The 19,481-nt window shown below is 46.6% G+C and overlaps 6 protein-coding genes across 6 annotated transcripts; 3 read left to right on the plus strand and 3 right to left on the minus strand.

Moving 5' to 3' along the window:
• Positions 1-385: 385 nt before the first annotated feature.
• Positions 386-1,286, minus strand: F5891DRAFT_896913 (uncharacterized protein; the record flags this gene model as incomplete). Its single annotated transcript, XM_041373382.1, has 4 exons — positions 386-602; positions 659-806; positions 866-1,027; positions 1,079-1,286. Coding segments are annotated over 4 exons (735 nt in total), but the record flags the coding sequence as incomplete, so codon positions are not given.
• A 1,784-nt stretch (positions 1,287-3,070) lies between these two features.
• On the plus strand, positions 3,071-4,806 carry F5891DRAFT_1194007 (uncharacterized protein; the record flags this gene model as incomplete). The annotated part of the gene is made up of 12 exons (XM_041367867.1): positions 3,071-3,143; positions 3,206-3,238; positions 3,289-3,308; positions 3,361-3,375; positions 3,429-3,467; positions 3,523-3,551; positions 3,610-3,623; positions 3,894-3,953; positions 4,012-4,146; positions 4,204-4,435; positions 4,493-4,550; positions 4,606-4,806. 12 exons carry the CDS (start codon positions 3,071-3,073, stop codon positions 4,804-4,806), a joined length of 909 nt encoding a protein of 302 aa, XP_041221250.1.
• Positions 4,807-5,091: 285 nt separating this feature from the next.
• Positions 5,092-6,507, plus strand: F5891DRAFT_1130535 (WD40-repeat-containing domain protein; the record flags this gene model as incomplete). Its single annotated transcript, XM_041364546.1, has 7 exons — positions 5,092-5,191; positions 5,255-5,400; positions 5,469-5,570; positions 5,623-5,736; positions 5,786-5,906; positions 5,966-6,215; positions 6,267-6,507. 7 exons carry the CDS (start codon positions 5,092-5,094, stop codon positions 6,505-6,507), a joined length of 1,074 nt encoding a protein of 357 aa, XP_041221251.1.
• A 985-nt stretch (positions 6,508-7,492) lies between these two features.
• Positions 7,493-11,034, plus strand: F5891DRAFT_1057671 (glycosyltransferase family 2 protein). Its single transcript, XM_041362748.1, has 11 exons — positions 7,493-7,706; positions 7,775-8,319; positions 8,368-8,788; positions 8,836-8,890; positions 8,939-9,471; positions 9,520-9,612; positions 9,666-9,845; positions 9,903-10,274; positions 10,329-10,412; positions 10,462-10,740; positions 10,799-11,034. Exons 1-11 carry the CDS (start codon positions 7,689-7,691, stop codon positions 10,823-10,825), a joined length of 2,607 nt encoding a protein of 868 aa, XP_041221252.1. The 5' UTR covers positions 7,493-7,688; the 3' UTR covers positions 10,826-11,034.
• A 2,678-nt stretch (positions 11,035-13,712) lies between these two features.
• F5891DRAFT_1114881 (uncharacterized protein) lies at positions 13,713-15,269 on the minus strand. The gene is made up of 4 exons (XM_041363769.1): positions 14,706-15,269; positions 14,196-14,653; positions 13,881-14,144; positions 13,713-13,815 (listed from the first exon to the last, which is right to left on the minus strand). Exons 1-3 carry the CDS (start codon positions 15,100-15,102, stop codon positions 14,139-14,141), a joined length of 861 nt encoding a protein of 286 aa, XP_041221253.1. The 5' UTR covers positions 15,103-15,269; the 3' UTR covers positions 13,713-13,815; positions 13,881-14,138.
• A 780-nt stretch (positions 15,270-16,049) lies between these two features.
• F5891DRAFT_1057677 (uncharacterized protein) lies at positions 16,050-18,066 on the minus strand. The gene is made up of 14 exons (XM_041362749.1): positions 17,801-18,066; positions 17,562-17,741; positions 17,490-17,499; positions 17,416-17,435; positions 17,225-17,357; positions 17,149-17,177; positions 17,069-17,096; positions 16,988-17,020; positions 16,862-16,938; positions 16,651-16,810; positions 16,477-16,596; positions 16,386-16,423; positions 16,301-16,332; positions 16,050-16,248 (listed from the first exon to the last, which is right to left on the minus strand). Exons 2-14 carry the CDS (start codon positions 17,592-17,594, stop codon positions 16,089-16,091), a joined length of 873 nt encoding a protein of 290 aa, XP_041221254.1. The 5' UTR covers positions 17,595-17,741; positions 17,801-18,066; the 3' UTR covers positions 16,050-16,088.
• Between the last annotated feature and the right edge of the window lie 1,415 nt (positions 18,067-19,481).

The raw sequence follows: 19,481 nt of genomic DNA on the forward strand, positions 1-19,481 counted from the left end.
GTCTCTGGCGCTGTGTCCTGCTCTTGCCGCTACGCGAGGATTCAACATTGGCGGCCTCCATTCGAAGATGAACCGGATCATCACAAGATTTGTGCGTCTTCCCATCAGCACCAACCAGCATCACTGGCTGACTACAGCCGTCCACGGCACAGACCGACTCGAGGTGGCGATGTTCTGCTGTGCAGAAATGATGACGGTTGCTCTCGAGAGCATTTTTACACCGTGCGACAGCACAACATGGCCGTCCGACTGTCACACCATCAGTCACGATGACTTCTGTGTGGCGAAGCATTCCATCTGGCATCTCCAATATCCGCATGCATCCGAAGCAAGTGTGAGGGAGCTCCTCCTGACCCTGGAGGACGATACGAGCGTTGCGCGCATACATGGCCTCCGTAAGGCGATTTTTCTGGTTGCCGTCATGCGGCACTACCAGGCGTTCTCCTCGTAGTTGATGGTTGTTGAGTAGGGCGAGTATTACAAAGCAGTCCCAGACTTGCTCCATCGTGATCACGCTCCCAAATTGCCAGTGGTTGGCATCATCGTGAGTGCGACGTGTCTGGGCAATACCATACAAATGACCACAGTTCGTCGCTGAAACACTGTAACATAATATCAGTAAATAATTGCACGAGAGGCGAAAACAATAGACACTTACGCGATCTGCATGAGGTCCATCCAATGCATGGCAAGGTTGAGCTCAACAAATTGGTGATCCGAGACTTGAATGTATTGCGGGATACCGTTGTAGTAGGTTCGGAGTTGGTCCTTGACGCTGTAGTTGAAGTGGTAGTTCGTGTTGCATTCTCCATGGACATCAAGGGTCAGTGAAGCTATCATACGAGCATAAGCGCAACGAACATACCTCGACACTTCACATGCACGGTCCAGCCAGGCCTTGCACCCTCGCTATGAGTAAATACAACGACCCGGCGCTGTTCCTCTTTCTTCAGCAGTGTGCCATGCTGCCATGCGGTGCAGTCGGGATTCGTGCAAGTCTTGACTGGCGGATATAGCGTGCGTTCCACTATCAGTTACATTAGTATGACAATCATGATGCGATGTGTGGGCACAGTACCAAGTCCTAGTTTATGACCATGGAGCTTGAACGCAACTTCATCCTCAGCGCTTGTCTCAGCACTCATTGGTAGTTCCCAGACGAGATCCTTCACAATGTACCATAGATTATCGACTGTATCGGATGACATGTCGAGTGACGTAGCGAGAAACATTGTAACACTGTCTGGAAGCACATCGGGTGCATGGGAGACAGAGATGCGCTGAGGTTAGGGTTGAAGGATATCATTCTTGAGGAGGCTAGCACGTCGGATGAAACTGGCAAGGTCGACATAAGTAATGCAAGCGAGACTGGGTTGCTTTTTTATTGCATTGAACAGGTGCCCGACATCCATGATGGGCACTGATGTCACTGAGCGCACGGTGCGGCCTGCAAGAGGTCACAAAGGGCGGGTCACAATGGTATTGCAAACGTGACCAGATATGATTAGAACTCCGAATCAAGCTCCGCCCGTGTCAGCCGCTGTCAGCCGCAGCCCCAGACTTTGGCCCCAGACTCCGCCCCAGACTTTTGCCCCAGACTGGCCCCAGACTGGCCGTTTCCTGGATGTCCTCCAAATTGAAGTACGTACTACTTGCAAGTCCTTACCCACCTCATTCTTGTCAATTTTCACTGGTGCTCAACCATGGATGCATGGCATCCCACTTTTTCAAGGTCTAAGAAAGGCCACCTGATGAAATCATACAGCTTGTTCACAGCAAGTCTACATCCACAGTGAGTATCCCTTCTTTTTTTAATTATTTTTCACCAAACAAACCCATATAGAACCTGCTTTGTATAATCGGTTAGCATGCAAGCTAAGACCACATGAAACCTCGAATCTCGAATCTTGATCGTCAGTCGAAGTTCTGAGGTGTCGGTGCAGTCTCGGGCGTCGTTATAGTACCTGGTTCATGCGAAATATAGACGGCGTTCTAATACACATTCCCACTCAGGCTACCCTACGAATGTGTGAGTCAACAGAAGAGCATCAACTGCATGATGGATTCAGTGTGGTACGGTTTGGATCGGTTTTCATTTGAATTAGCGTTGATGGTGTGCAGTGGAAGCTGTATGACCCGGTGAGTTATTCCCTCAACTTCTTCAAATCTTCAACTTTCTGATGGTGTGCCAACGGAATATTATCGCCTTCAGCCATTGTGCATATGGGCATCATTTCTCTTATCTCCTCTCTCAACGCTCTCTTGATATAGGGGTGTTGTTGTATCTTCATACATCAATCACGGAATCTCACGTCTCTGGTGAAACCTCTTACCACCGCACCAACTCCACGATACAAACTAAACATTTCGAGCTCACCATTTCTTGCATCCAGATGATGGCAGTAACTCGATTTTCCAGGCAGATAGCGAGGGGGTGCGCATGAAGCAACAGATGACCTAAGGACAAGATGAGATAGCGAAATGTGCTCGCAGGGCGGTATCGGCAGCTAGGGTAAGATGCGGATTAGTTTGCAATGTATTAATTTTTGACGGCCGACTTTTTTTGGTCTGGCGTCATGCCGACGCAATGTGCATTTGTTGAGTGACCTTGGATGAGCTGTTATGCTTCCCAGGCCTGTGCTAGAGAGGCGAAGAAAGATGAGATGACAGGCTTTCTGATGGTCGCACCGTGATCAGTATGTATCAAACAGATGAAGTAATACTTGGTTGCATTAATGAATTGATGCACGTGTAGCAAAATCATTCCGAGAATAGCATCGGAAACAAGGCGACAAGACCATGAACAATTCTTGATGTTGTTTGACCTTTTGCGGAGTTCAAGTGTTTCGCTCCTACAAATGTTTTACGACTAACATCTACTATGATCCCCTGGATTGATTTATCTTCCCTTATGCAAAAATATCCACTTCGACCAATCAAAGCAGGAACGATCATCATCTTTCGATCTCGTTTCGCTGATCTACGTACCGGATGGTGGTATAACTAGCATGAATTCCATCGTCTTACGTCCACCAAGTTCGCCTCTCACCCACACCCATTCTCTACCAATATGACCGTAGTCTCCAATGATCCCGCTTGGTGGTCGGCCATCAATACAAATCGTTTGGACAGCTATTTTGCAGGTTCGTGGAGAGCAGTCGGATGTTGAAGTTGACACAATATAACCTTGGCTGTGGCTTCGCAGTCGCCGCCTTTGTTGCAGCGATGCATGATTGGTGTGAGCATGATAACATTAAAAGACTGCTGACGTCTTACGATTATTTTCAGTACTCACATTTGGACAAGAGGTATGTCGATGGTATGACCGGAGCAGCCATCTCGCTGAGAATGGCTTTATAGGTGGAATTGATCTGGGTGAGTAGTGTCTGGTGTAAGAGGAACACACATGAAAATACACTCGATTCCAGAGACAACGATGGTCCCTAATGACAGCTCTGTATCTTGGTGTATGTAGCTTGTTGGTCGCGGTTGCCATGTTGTGCTGACTTGAAAGTATCCTAGGCGCGTTACCTCGGAATCTTATACGCTGTGTATGTTCGGAAGGCTACACAACCGGTGTTGAGCTAATCGTCTATCTCTCATGATCAGGCTGAACATGCTAAGTATGTCTCCTTAGTACATTCACTGTCTTCGCTTCTTCTGACCAACGGCATTCAGCCAGTGTTCCGACCATCTCGCTGACAGACACAGTGAGTCTTCTGCACATATGCCTGGTACTATCCCCCTACAATTGACCTTGGTGTCCTATAGCAGTGGGTGTGGTTCTTTACTAACTTCTTTGCTCACTAATTACCGTCACGCTATACTGCAACAGATGTGAGTCTGTTCGGAGTGTGTGCTACCCGAGGCTGATCCCTGACTGGATTCGTTAGGCTGGATTATCTACGTCGTATTGGATTGGACTGGTGTCGTGGTATTTGCGATGCTGTGGGGTGAGCTTTGCACTTGTGAAACCTCAGCGATATTGATTTGACTGAAACATGCCACGAGTTATCATCATCACGCGGTTGCATGCCATGTATCAAGGATTCAGAAAGATCCTGATATTTCTCATTGTCACCTTCCTGGCCATCAACACTTTCAATGCAGTGTCCACCATAATGACAACGACGCATACTTCAGGGGGTACGTTCAATTGTGGATGAGAAAAAAATGTGCATGGGGCTCAACGATGAATACCAGAGGAACTCATTCTCTCCGGCACTCATCAGTGTCAGTTCGATGATACGGATAATATGGCACTTCTGGCTTCCATTACTTGGATACTCGGTACCGCATGGGAGGTCATCGCATTATGTCTCGCAGTCTGGATTGCGGCCAAACACATTCGTGAACTGCGACAACATTCGGCAGGAGGAATTATCGAGGACTGTTTCATGGTGTTGATGAAAACTCACGCGCTTTACTTTGCGAGGTACACTCATATCGTGATTATTGTCCCTTTTTGCCACTGATGGGTCGGACGTGCTAGCTTCGTTGCTGTTTCTTGCTTTCATCTCATTCTTGTGTTCTCTCCAACATTCTCAGCGGTATGTCAATCTTACACTTGCCTATGCACGCTACCACAATTTATCGTTTCTATAGAGCATTCCCCTGGACAATCAGATTATTTCCGGGTTTGTTCAGATTTTTGACATCGTGCAGCTATTTGTGTTGGGACCACGCCTGATCCTTGGTATTCGAGAATACCACGCCAAGCTTGTTGCTAATTCCGATGCAGCAACTAGTATGACCTCAATCGCTTTCCAGGAGCGCGTGGAAATATCGACTGGTAGTGGTGTGTGATACTCAGTGGGGTTAACAGTTGTCTGGTGCCCTCCAAAGAGCAGGGAAATTTGCTTTTATTTATTACCACTTTTGATCGAAGTTATATGTTGTTGCGAAGTAGATTTCAAAGAAATATTATCTAGTCAGATGATCTGCTATACATGCTGTTATAGATTCTATTGCTCTGAAGTTGCTGGACGAAGTGAGGGACAAGCGGGCCGCTGTTGCCATCATGCGTGGAACGAGACTTTTCACCCAATACGGACGGTTTGAACTTGAACTTTGTTGAAGCTCGCGCTCATCATGAAGGAGACACCATACACTTACCGACAAACACTGAAAACACCCGCACCGATCTCATGTCTGGCCGAAGGATCATCGGGTCATTTCTTTGCAGGCTCAGGTACGGGCTTCCATCAAATCCCATGCTGATGGATCATGTAGATTTATTCTGTACATATTACAGATGACGGATCCGTTCGCGTATATAATCAAGAGACTTTGAAAGTTGTGAAGGCTATCAGAGGGTTGGGAGAAGTATCGTCTGTGGTATGCATGGCATATTACAGTGCAAGTGGCCTCGGGGATATCTGGGTCGCATCCAATCGTCATGTATGTCCTGACAAGTCGAGAATCGAAATACTGCATGTGTCTGACAAGACTGTTTTCAACTTATACAGGCTCTACGTTTTACTGTGGACACGGAAAAGATGATTCTTGCGAAGGCTGACGCGACCTTGACGTTGGAACTTGGTGCCGAAAATGACGACGTGCTGAACGAGGTAGAGGGCGCATCACCATTCTTCATATTTCCGACTGATCATGACCAGCCAGCTCTCGCTCAACCAAAAAAACAGTCAACTGGCATTTTGTCTGGACTCTGGTGCAGTCGGCGTCGTTGATCTTTCTACGAAACAAGTAACACGCATGAAAACAAGTCATGACAATGTTTGTATCTTTCGTGTTTCAGGTGCATACCTCGCTCATAGTAACGCAGATCTGTGGGACAGTGAAGTTCATTCCCGATCGTCCGAGTGAACTTGTTAGCGGTGGATACGACTCTAGGCTGCTGCATCACGACTTTCACCAAAAGACCATATTGTCGCGATTCGATTTAGGTAGTCTGACTTTTTGGTCGATTTGGCTGTCACTCATTTTTCAATATTTCGCATGTCAGGGACGTCTCCTCTGTCCGAGTCTTCAGGTGTCTCAATGTCCCCGCCATTCATATTGTCGTCTGCCATGTCACCATCTGGCATCTTGGCTGCGGGAACCGCCGACGGACGGGTATGGATTGGCACCGGCGGAGAGAAAATGATAGGAGTCTCATCTGGTGCATCTGTCAAAAAGAAACGGCGGAAGTGGGAAGGATTGAAGCAAGATGGAGCCTTCACGGCGGATGTCGGGCATGGCCCTATCACTGCTCTGTATGTGTTTATTATTGCTATACTGCGATATCCGAACTGAGACACCAGCAGGACATTTTTCGGGCCTCGCACACTTTTCACATCCACATTGATGGGAAAAGTCACCCTCCACGAAATTGGCGGCCCAACTGCCGATGGAAAGTTGGACATATCTCCAAAGTGGACGAAGGCAACGACCGATGTGAACAAGGTTAATGCGATCATTGCTACGAAGGACTTGATCATCATTGGGGGATTGAGTGAGACGGGAGGAGGCATAACAGAGGTTTGGGAGAAGTCGGGTGATGTATGAATGCTTTACTAAGTTATTGTGGACTCACTGGCGACTCACTATCATCTGTGTCTTACTATGCAGGTACCGCTGTAGCGCTGTCAGACTCCAGTGCTAGCACCAGGAACTAACGGGCACTTCTCCTTGATTGCCGCATGCGACTGTGACGCTTACTAGTCTACTGAACCATCACAAGACACGATGACGAAGAATCATTCGATCAATGGGTCCCCGACCGAGCATGCCCGATTGTCTCGTGCTGTCAACCTGTGCTTCAACCTTTTTAACGTAGTAAGTCAATCTGGAAGACAAATAATAAGGATCCGCCACCTCACGATCAGCATGACAGAAAAGCACCTGCCAAGGGCGGAAGGAACGTCGTGAATTTGTCGTTTATGACTATCTCCTTGATCCTTCGCATTTTGGAAGTTTGAGCCAAGAAATCTCCTATGGTTTGCCATCTCTTAAAAAGTTTATCTATACGAGCTCATGCATCTGAGTTATCCCTGCAATCCTGCACGCTGAGAACGGTGCCGTTTCATCTAGAGAAACCTTGAACGTTGAAGGATATACAAGGGTGCCAATCCCTAAGAAGTGAAATCGTCTGTAACAGCGACGGGCGACTAATCCAGCTATTTGCATATGAGAGTGGGCTTGAAAGAGTAGCTAGCAACGAGTTTCCGCTGTGATGGAAGTAAATCGAATTTTAATTTAACGATGTCGTACGGAATTCTTGAATGCACATCTAGAAGCAATGAAATCTTGAACTAGAAGTCGATCGAGGAGTGCCACACTTGTGATGGTCCCTGCAATACATCACCTTGCAAGTCGGTTGCAGCTTTAGTACAGTATCTCTTCGACTTTGAGATATAAGTGAAATTTACATAGAAAAGACACCGACCGATGAACTAGTAGTAAGTTATTTTGGGGGTTCTCTCCCTTTGTACTAGTTTTTCTTTGAAAGAACTTCGGATGAGAGTTCTGTTGCTAGAGAATAGTTAGGAGCCCGAAAGCTGACTTGGAAAGCTGCGCATTGCGCAAGTCACTGCGCTTGGCTGGGCCTGTGAATTGAAAGCACTGCCACAACTTCTGACAGCCTTGCACAGTACTTAGAGCTAGCGCTTATAGTCTAGACTACTTACTGACCTTCTTCACGTTCTTTCATTTGCTTGCTCATATAGGAGACAACTTGCCCACACGCGATGTCACGGTACAACGAGGTGGGTTTGTTTATTGCCATTGTCATCGTTCAAGGCGTCTAACAAAATCCTATCACGATGATAAACAGGCTGACGAGGCACAGCGAGGACACTACAATGACGGGTACAGCGCTCACCCGTCTCAGACACCTAATCCTTATGAAGAACAACTATATGACCCGTATGACCCAAATCGCTACAATCCCCAATTTGAACACCGACCCTACGATCCGAACCAGCAATATCACCTCTCGGACCCATTTCTTACCCCGCAAGTTCAATCGACCCCATTTCCTCCTTCTCAATCACAAGATTTGTATCAGCAACAACAACAACATCCGCCGCAGCCACCAACAGACTACCTTACACCACATGCCCACTATAGCCCATTCGACAACGCACCGCCCGCTCCACGTCCGCAGTCGCAATTTGGTATGGATTATGAGATGGTAGAGCGTGAGGACAATGACCTGGGCGACATGCCACTGCTGCAACGCAATGGTCCCTATACAGCAGCACAAATGCCTGGAGGCTACCAGGAGGCCATTTCTGATGATCGCTCAGAAACTAACATTCGCTACGGACACATACCACAGCGCGTGCCCCGACGGTACAAGACTACCAAGAAGGTAGAGTGAGTGTTCCTTGTTGAATCTTATTTTCTCTCCCTCATGGTGCACAGACTCTTCCACGGTAACTTCGTGCTCGACTCCGCAGTGCCAACAAAACTGCTGGATATGTGCGCGATTCGCAATGAACGCGAGTTTACCCACATGCGGTACTCTGCAGCCACATGCGACCCAAATGACTTTAAGAACTCTGGGTTCACCCTCCGCCAAGGGTACTACGATCCTCCACGGAAGACGGAGCTTTTCATCGTCATGACAATGTACAATGAAGATGAGGAGCTATTCTGTCGTTCAATGCATGGTGTCATTAAAAATATCGCTCATTTGTGCAAACGAGATAGGAGCAAAACGTGGGGGAAAGAGGGTTGGAAAAAGGTTGTGGTCTGTATTGTCAGTGATGGGCGATCGAAGATCAATTTCCGGACGCTGAGTGTCATTGCTGCCATGGGTGCATATCAAGACGGCATTGCAACGGTAAGTTCCATTTTTAGCAAATGGTCATCAAATTGATGATAGAAAAGAATATCGTCAATGGAAAACCTGTCGCAGCACACATATACGAGTATACCACGCAAAGTTTGTCTCACTGTCATTTGTCTGTATCTAATCTTAACGTGACTACAGTATCGGTCTCTCCTTCGATGAAAATCGAAGGCGCCGAGAAAGGTGTTGTCCCCGTACAGATCATCTTCTGCCTTAAGGAGAAGAACCAAAAGAAGATCAACTCTCATCGCTGGTTCTTCAACGCCTTTGGTCCAATATTGGATCCCAATGTGTGCGTTCTCCTTGACGTTGGTACCATGCCTGGCCCCACTTCAATCTACCACCTGTGGAAAGCCTTCGATATTAATTCGAATGTCGGCGGTGCATGCGGCGAAATCGTCGCTCTGAAGGGCAAGTACGGACAGTATCTTCTCAACCCACTCGTTGCAGCGCAGAATTTCGAATATAAAATGTCGAATATTTTGGATAAGCCGTTAGAAAGTGTGTTTGGGTACATCACCGTGCTGCCTGGCGCGTTTAGTGCATACAGGTATATTGCCCTGCAGAATGACCAGATGGGGGAGGGCCCGTTGCAGAAGTACTTTTTGGGCGAGAAGATGCATGGTGCAGGTGCCGATATCTTCACAGCGAACATGTATCTTGCCGAGGATCGGGTGGGTGCTAAGTGGAATAAGATGATGTCTCGACTGATACTTGTTCAGATATTATGCTGGGAGCTTGTCTCAAAGCGTGGGGGATCGTGGATTCTGCACTATGTCAAGTCTGCATACGCCGTTACTGATGTTCCCGACCAGGTCAATCCAAACGTTCGAGTCATAGTGTAGAGCACGCTGACCCTTTCTAACAGGTCCCCGAGTTGATTTCTCAAAGACGTCGCTGGCTCAATGGCTCTTTCTTTGCTGCCATACACTCTACCGTTCATTTCCACTACCTGTATCGCTCCTCGCATTCATTCATGCGCAAGTTCTGGATTCACATAGAGATGTTTTATCAACTGTACAACCTCATATTTGCCTGGTTTTCCCTTGTAAGTTTCCTTCTGTACCATTCTCTACGTCACCGTCATGACCTTCATGCGCATTAGGGTAACTATTATATCGCCTTCATCATTCTCACCCAAGCGCTCGAGTCCTACGTTCCTCAAATCCGCATCCTTAACATCATTCTCAACTACTTCTATATTGGGTTGCTCATCATGTGCTTCCTCCTCTCGCTCGGCAATCGGCCGCAAGGTTCAAAATGGGGCTACACCCTCGCTTTCATCGGATTTGCCATAATCACGATTGATATGACTGTCTCGGCGTTATTGCTCGCTTACAAGGCCATCGAAGGCGTCGCGCAAAGTGAAGGACGAGCGATACAGGCTAGCGATCTATTGTCGAATTCAATCTTTAGAGATGTCGTGGTCTCATTGGCGGCGACGCTGGGGCTGTATTTCATGGCCTCGTTGATCTTCGTGAGTCATTATTTGCTCTGTATCTTGCTTGTTATTTATCGATGATTGTCAAAGTTTGAGCCATGGCATATGATTACGTCCTTCATCCAATATCTCCTCATGGCGCCGTCGTATATTACGGTCTTGAACGTCTACGCAGTACGTCCCTCTTCTTCAGCATAGCTCCCAGTCGTTCACAAAGTCTCAGTTTGCCAACGTCCATGATGTCTCATGGGGAACGAAGGGTGACAACAAGGTTTCCACTGATCTCGGTGTCGTCAGCGCGGGCAAGGGGGACAACAAGAATGAGGTCGAGGTAGTGGTACCCACGGCTGAGACTGACATCAATGCAGCATATGAAGATGCTATACATGTTCTGTCCTCGAAACCACCCAAGGAGGATTCCAAGCCTGATCCGGCAACGCAGCAAGAAGATTATTATAAGACGTTCCGAACGAACGTATTGCTGGTTTGGACTTTGAGCAACGTGAGTAACTAAATAGGTTCGTATTAAAGACACATTTATTGACGTCGTGGGTTTACAGGCTCTTCTGGCTGCTGCTATAATGTGAGCACTTTGAAAGGTTGCAGGTGTTACTGATCGCTAACACTTTAAATGGCAGCACTACGAGTGGCAGTGGAAGTGCGGGTGTGACCGGGTACATGACGTTCATCCTCTTCTCAGTTGCTGGACTCGCATGTAAGGGGAAGCTTCTGACGCTACACCATCACTAGTGCTGATAACTTTTTTTCTTTAGTCGTTCGTTTCATCGGCTCGACGACGTACATGCTCGTGCGCTTGTTTGCAGGGGAGTAATGGTTTCTTGAAGCCCAGTATGACATGGTACGATATGGACTTGCATGAAGACAATTTATGTCTCGTTGATATTAAATATTGCTGTGTTTTATATCTTTGTCATGTCTTGTCTTATGTAGCAGGCACTAGGAATACTCCGAGGATATTGTTCATTTCAGTACCTGAGACTGAGCTGAATCCGGTTTCCGAATTAGAGCTAATATTGTTCCTTGCCTTTTCTCTATTGATAATATGTATTTCTCAATTGCAGAGTCCTTGTTTTGCCATCACATCACCCATATCGACTTTGTCTTGACATAGCTCTAATTCCTTTGGTACGACAACTCAAGAAATATGATAGTAATGTGGACGCCCTTGAAGTTGTTTTCCATAACATCCAGATTTCACGGTAGTTCTCTTTGTACTCGTCCTCCGAACCTCCGAGTCAACTAGTTGAGTCCAATTCAACTTCCTAGGCCAGCCATTCAGTACTCAGTGTGGATCTTCATGCCCGTGTCTTCAGTCCTATCGTCACAAGGAACTCCTCCGCGGCACTGTTGCTGAAGCGGAACGTACTAGATGTGCCGCTGCCGCCCATGACGAGCGTCTCGTTAGTAGAGTCTGTTAGACCACGTCTCACCATTGGCGTAGTACCACACAGTTTTCTCGACATCCGTGAAATCAGGGTCACGGGCGGTGGTGTCGATGGTTCCGACTGCACCAGTGTGAGTCAAACGTTGACTGGCAGATCCGTGCAAGGCTTTTCGCCACCCTGATTACAAGGATAAGTAAGCTGGAGAAATGGTGTGCAGACACTCTGCTCGCCGGGTTTGATGCCAAGTGTTGTAGTCCCATGATTACAGCCTGAGCGCGGGCCCAGGGTATGTTTAACGTTCATTGATACCAATCGACAACTTCATGATGGTGGGCTGCGGCAAGGTGGAAGTTGCAGGTTCTGTTCTGCTTGCGAGTATGGTAGTTTGGGTTCACGGCAATGTTAATTCCCTTACAGGCACTGGTGTTGGCCCCGTGCTTGCCCCGTGCTTTTTGATCGTCGGATGAGCTGGTTGCTGATTTCCATCTCAAGTGATGGAGGTAAGGTCATGCTATTCCTTCCTGAGACAACCCTTGATATGTTACCCACAGTCCAAAGATAAATTTCTGAGCACTGCTGCCTTACATAGGTTTGGTTTTTGTATCGTGATTCTATACGTTTTTTCACGCCCTAAATTGCTTTCACGATACATGTTACGTTACGGTCGGCACGATGCAGCAGGCTTACGTTCTGTACCTGCCCAAAATGAACAAATCAGTTACCCACATTCAACTCAACTTCGAAGGTGTGTTCGTGAAAGTTCGCGTCTTCAAGATGTTATTAAAAATAATTTATTCAGAAACCCTGAGTCCGCGGCTGCAAAAAAGTTTACTCGGGTGTAAAACCAGGAAGCCGTTGAACGAGAGTTTCAAGTTTGACATAGGTGTCGAAGGGAACCATACAACAAGCGATTCACTGTGACAGCAATGGAAGCTGACTCCGGTGCAGATACTGGAACAGGTTCCTGCGCACGTTTATAGGTCGACTGTGAGGATGGTGGACAACGCTTTTTTCTTGGAACCGCAGGATTGAGGCATACAACGTTTGTGGTGAAACCATTGGGGAATGTGAGTCGAATTTTACCAATATCTATTAGAATTTCATGGCTATTTTGCGTCAGATACCGAGTATGCATCTATTCCGACTCTAACTTGTTCATGCACATGTATCAGTCAGAGATCGAACAGGTCGTAATGCGTTCTCAATTTCAAATGTAGACCGCGATAACGAACGAGCGAATGCAGCGTTCGAGGCCATTCGAGGCTATGCGATAGTACCTAGCTGGGGTTCTTTTCCGCGTGTCGTACGAAGAAACTAGATGGATGACCTGTCCCGTACGACAAGGCAAGCGCATACGAGGTCAGATTCAAACTCTATTGGTTATAATTTAGGACACATTTACCGCTTCTCTTCCTGTCCCACAGTAGACGACTTCCCATAGGCAAAGATAATGTAGGATAGAATATAATTTCACGCTTTAGGAACCGGGCCTTATGTTTCAACATCAATGTACAACGGACAGCTGGCGTCCAATGCGATAGTCCCCTCAAGAAATTTTCATTCCCGAACACTATCTTTCGTGTTTGTGCTGCATGAGGTACTCATCTAAGCAAGAGCTGCGCATGCCAAAGAAATAGTCATCATGGTTGGCTCGTCCGTCGGTCGAGTCAGCTCGGTTCCCATCAGCACAGCAACTGCAACAATGAGTGCAGTTTTTCTTTGTCGATTACTTCCATTTCTGTCTCATTGTGCAGTGCTTGATGCTAATATGATATATACCCGTTGATCTACAGGTTGGTTTTCGTAATTCGACAAGCGCTTTTCAAATTCCGGTATGTGATAGTCGGACTCATAGTCCACATTATTTTTGACACTCACCTGTCTAATATGGACAGCGAAGTTGATCGGATAAATGGCAGAAGCTGTCAATGGGCGCTCATCCATAGTCGACATGGGCTTCTAACAGCGATAAGAATGCATTAGTACGTAGTCGTTTGAACGTCACTTCACCGATATCATCACGGTGGTTTATCTCTCCGCACTGGAGACAGATACGTACAACTTCGTCGATGCGGCAGGGCTTCAAGGCTCGAAGCTCGAAGCTCTAGGACTATAATCTTCGCCGATGGCAGGGCTTCAAGGCTCGAGGCTCGAAGATCATAATATTACTCCTGTAGAGTTACGTGAGTGAATGACTTCCTTGAGACCACAGTACCCAGTCACTATCTAGCCGTACCGGGAGACTCCAAATGTCTGGAATAACAAGTACACACAGTATACATCACGTCCTAACACGTTTTTCTAAGTTCTCAGCGCTTTCAGACGGGTAAATGTCATTGGTGGGACCTACAGGGCAGAAACTCAGTTTGACTGCAACAATACCGGAATGACTCTATATATATATAGAATGTCAGCATACATCCAGTAAGTAATATCACATGAACAAAAATTGGAAAAAAAAAAGTTATATCACTGTTATATGCGTGCCACTTTCCTATATCTGATGGACATGTGAGCAGCAGGCCTTCTCATTGAACTATAGCTTACTCACATAATTACGGATGTCATTTGGGAAGCTTGAGAATGACGACTGTGTCATCATCTCTTCCGACTTGGCAGCAGACGAGTCATGGTTATCAATCATAGAGTTAATGAGGGGGAAATCCCCTAGGCTGACGTCCGGTATGCATTGTTTATACAGTTGGCTTTGCATGTTGTCTTCATGCAACTGAGGGCTGTCTTGACCCAAGGGCATCCGATGGCGATTGCACGGACAGTCGGGTTCGTGTAAGTTGAGATGAGCACAATTGACGTTCGCGATGAAAGGCGAATTGGCATGATATGCGATGTATGGTGTCATGGAAGGTGGAGGCGTGCATGCATGGACTGAGTACCGGAAATGGTATTCAGCAGAGAAGATAAGAACAGGGCGCGGACGACCCGAGGACCTTCCAAGGGGTGCTGGATCTCGACGGTACACATCCTGAATGATGGTGTACATAGTGGGATCTTGGGGGACTAATCATATATCCGTAGCACGTCAAGGCCGGAGAGTACGGACCTGGAGATCTGCACAAGATTTCCCAGAACTTGGGAACTAGGGTTGTGCTGTAGAGCAATGGACCGTCACCAGACGAGATTACAGAACCGGCGAAATATGGTCCAATGCATTCGAGCTTCGTGTCCTCGTTGTGTATAGGCGCACCATCCAATACAATTATATAGGATGACTTGGCAATGACGACAGAGGGCGAGACGAAGGTTACTGTGGGATCAATATCCCTCATGCGACGCGGCATGTTCAAGACAACTTGGGGCGACTTTGATAGAGAAGATGGTGGTGCATGTGAACATGACGATGAGCTCGAGCCAATCGACCATGAGCTAGACTCTGGCCAAATGTCGATGTATACTGGAGTACGTGTGTTGGGAAGCTGATTGCGTTTAGATGATGGCATGGCTTGGTTATGCTTCTTGTGAAGAGGATTTATGAAACAAGTGAACGGACGAGCTGACGAGTTGTACTATAAGCAAGTACACAAATAATTATCCCCACCTTTAAGAAACATGGTGATGAAGAGAAAACCTCCACGACGGCTTCCCTCTGCGAAAGATAACATGCGCGTGATGGATTCAATTACTTCCTCAGTTAAATGATGTGTTTCAATACACGCACAAACGGCATCCGTCGGACTCGGAGAAGATAATATGATCACACTCACATTTGGTTGTGTCCCTGAGTTGCTGCAGACAACCAACTCTTCTCTTTGATGATCTGTGCTTGGCTGCCTAGCAGAGAATGCACTCACATTGAAATGAATTCTCGAACCCTGGCGTTAATCTACTCGAACTGGGGACAACAGCCTGCATGACAACCTACTCCTAGTGGTAGAAGTTTCAACTCGGTTATTGTTATTTCGGTCTTGTACGTATATCGTCTAACTCGCAATCTATTTCAAATTGCTAGAAGAATGTGTCTGTGTTATCCAATGTAGTGAAGTTCAAAATATCCTACTAGATACGGACCTCATCTTCAAACAAGGTTGCCGTGGTGTTATCGAGGTATTAGGTCGGTCGATTTCCCCCACTCATGTCTTCTGGAACTCTTCTTGAATCTGGATCACTGTCACTTGTAGCAGCGTCTGTACACCTGAGTTGCCCGAAATCATAGCTGTTGTGGTGGCTAGGTAGTAGCCTGGGTGACCCCGCTGCGTCGGCTGCTTATTACTCAGCCAGTCCCATTAGGTTCCATTACAGATGCAAAAAAAAACTTTGCGGATCAATCTGGGATCCGGCAGACGGATCCCGTCAGTCCGTGTATACGCATGATATAATCTTGACGCCCAAAAGATTTATTCTACAAACCCTCCCGAAGTCCGTCAGCCATTCGAATTCGAGTTCCGGACGTGAATCATGGGGACATGTAATTCATATATTGTTTTCGTCATGGTAAGGGAGTCATGGGTATGCTGTACGATGCAAACTGTAAATTAGAAGAAGGTACATATGAGGCCAGTCGAGAACTATCTTCTTCACGCCGGTCTGCAGTGCGCAAATCAAAAAGAATACGTGAAGCCATAACGCCATGCAGGACACCTTGAAACCTGGTTATAATAGTTGAGCAGTTAACACTCAACACGAAGGGCAGTCGCTTACACATCAATGATACCGTTCTGCCCGCTTGAGACCTGCACCAATGGGTTCATATCTAATCATGGTGGAGTACACGAAAAGCACGTACCGGTAAAGAAAAAGAAACAGCGTTCGCAATAGAGATTGCTTAGAGCACAGTTAGGAGAGACGAAGAAGAAATAGACTTCAGAATAACATACTAAGAAGCGACAATGCATATAGCAAACTTCCTTTCCACAAGTTGGACACCAATCCATTGACGGTACGTATGCCAACAGAGCGAGATGTTAAAGAGTGATACATTGTGACAAAAACCACCGCTGCATGAATCTCGTCAGTAGATTCAAGGGAAGGCAGCATCGCCAGTTGCTCACTGAGTTCAAACAGCGCCGCACTAACGAACATGCCCATAATCAGGTGTTCCACTCTCGTAGCTTCCTCTACGGAGCTCTTACTTGATGTGGGTGCACATACACTTACGAGTTTCGGAGACACCGCCAGGATGTCACAAGTGAGCATTGAGGTAGCAACAACCTTCAAACCCTGATATTATCACCCGAGTAACAGAATTGCCGAATCACTTACCAAGTAGCTTGCCAACAGAAATCGTTTGATTTTCTCGTTATTATGCCACAAGGCAAGTGTACGCATGAGAAGCAGACCTGAAACATATGAAGGGGGAAATCACTTGATGGACATGAGCGCACATACCTTCGGTAGATAACATGATAAGAACCAGGGAACCTGGGAGACGTTAGGGGACATGTAACTAGTGATTGTGAGGTGACCTACCGCCAGCAGTCCGATATGTTGTCAGGCACTGCGTAAGCATTAACATGATTTAGGTATGGTTCAGAGACAATTGTATTTACCGCTTCTATTGATTGTGGCCCTACAGTGACTGCAAACCAATAAGAATGTTTCTCTCAAAAGTGAAGTGTTGCTCGCCGTATATTTCACTGATAATCCATACTATGGGAATGTATCTTGTTATGATAAACATGACAGACGCGATGTTCAAACGGCCCATGGTGCTAAACAGACGAACTTCATGTTCAAATGTCAAACAGTAATCGAATGCCTAACGAAGACGATAAGGTATTGGCCAGACTTTGGAGAATGGTGCATGCCTAACTCACCCAAACAGCAGCCGGTGCAACTTTGACAGCACTTCAACACAGGCTGTAACGGACGAGAAAATACAATAACGAACCTCGAAAGTACTGTAAACAAAGCACGAGAGTCAGATCAAAAAGCTGGATGATGAAGCGTCGCTCATTCATACCTTGATCGTCTGCTGTGTGTGAAGTAAAACCATAGATAGTGTATGTTCAGTGTTGCGTGGATTAGCTTGGGCCACTGAGTGGGCGTGTCTTTTTCAATGCGCCAGGTCCTTCAGCATTTGGTGGGCGATATGATCGCAAGTTGGGTGAACAATGAAGAGGGATGATAAGTTGGAGGGAACCTTATGACCCGGCTGCAATTAAGAAGCGAGCGTGATACGGGAAAAGATTTCAGACCCACGTTATCGAATTATCGGACACTTCTTCTTGTGTGACCAATCATGATGCCTCATCTTAGAGCATCAGCTGCGTTGCTGGCAATCCGTGCACAGCGATAACATGAAGCAACGAGCTCCGTTTGAGCCGAACGACGGAAGTGATTTGAAGATGTAGTTACGCTTGCATGAAGAGCATGAGTGTTGCAGCTATTGGAATATCATATCACGTCTGCTACTTGAAGCGAGTAGTTCCCTAGATAGTACTGGCAACTGTGTGAAGGCAAGCATGTTGCGTGTACGTAATCTCGGAGAGTCGGTAACCCTACTAGTAACCACCGCCGTATCAGTAAAAGTGTGTGGTGACCTGTTACCACTCCACCGTTCGGCTGCCAAGCCGTGGCGAGAACAAGGTACCAACAGAAAGACCTCAGAAACCTTGTCGGCTCTGATAATTAGAAAGTAGTACCTCTGGAAAATACTCAACTCAGATATCTTCCAAGTAGCTCTGCGTTCTTCGAATAAACGACAAATGAATTTAATTGAGTGAGACCTTAAGGGAAAAAATGAGCATAAAATTATATTATTGCCCGAAGCGGTCACTGCCGCTCAAAATATGTCCTAATTTAGTAGTTTTAAAATATTAACATTTTCTGGCCAGCACAAGCCTTACTCTGCTTACAGTAGGCTTGCACATTGTACAATAAATAATGACTAGGATACACTCAACAAGACATACTGAACTAATATACATATTACCAATATCAGAGAGAGTGCGGCTACAATGCTCTGTACCTCATTTACAAGAAAAAGAGCGAAGATATCTATGGACTTATTATGTAAGGTCCATGCGGTGAGCGAGGTCTTGACTGAGTTTTTGCTCGTACCTTGCTGTGGGAGCCGAACAATTTCCGAGTGGTAACAGGTCACTCATCAATGCATCACCGCTCAGATCACCGCATCAGTAAACCGGCGAGACTCAGATATTAGTTGATATTGTCAGATTTTGTAAGCCCAATGCTTCTTTCCGGTACATTACATATCAAGGACCGTTACAATTTCGAGTTTCAAACAAGGTTTTTGATTATCGATCATCTCACTGGTAATACAATCTCAATCTTATCCCACTGCAGCATGTCCCTGCAAGCTGTCATATATCAATGTATGACCGGATCCACCATATGCTGTATATACAATTGATTTGGGACTTGTTCTCCGACTCGGCATCCATGCTATCGCGGACGCAACTTGAAGTCGTTGGTAAGTACTGCTCTAGCTACTCTGCACATTGCAGGTGAACCTAGGGCCTCGTTGCAAATATTTGCAGAGGTGCATCCCTATGTTCCTCTACTAATTGCAAGGAGGGCAATTCTAGGCTGGGATTCATGTAACTTTCAGGTAACAGGCCCTGAACGCGGCAAGGGCAGCCCTTTCCTTCAGATGGCAGCGCGAAACGCACTGTTAATGACACGACACGAATATGTCTGCATAAAGGGCTGCTACCTCCCACGAAATGTACTACATTCCCTTGTCACAGTCAATCTCGCACCCCCAGCGAGGGTGATTGCCGATTGCCCGCTGATGGTATATTCAAGAATGAGCTCATGAAGGTAAACGTTTCTCATCATATGTTGACTGCGCACTGACACATCCCTTCCCTGCCGGCGAACAGCCACGGGCGATTTAACACCAGGTTCACAGCCGAGG

This window comes from Suillus fuscotomentosus (genome assembly GCF_016647785.1).
Source record: "Suillus fuscotomentosus strain FC203 chromosome Unknown F5891scaffold_64, whole genome shotgun sequence".
NCBI classification, from domain to species: Eukaryota; Fungi; Basidiomycota; class Agaricomycetes; order Boletales; family Suillaceae; genus Suillus; species Suillus fuscotomentosus.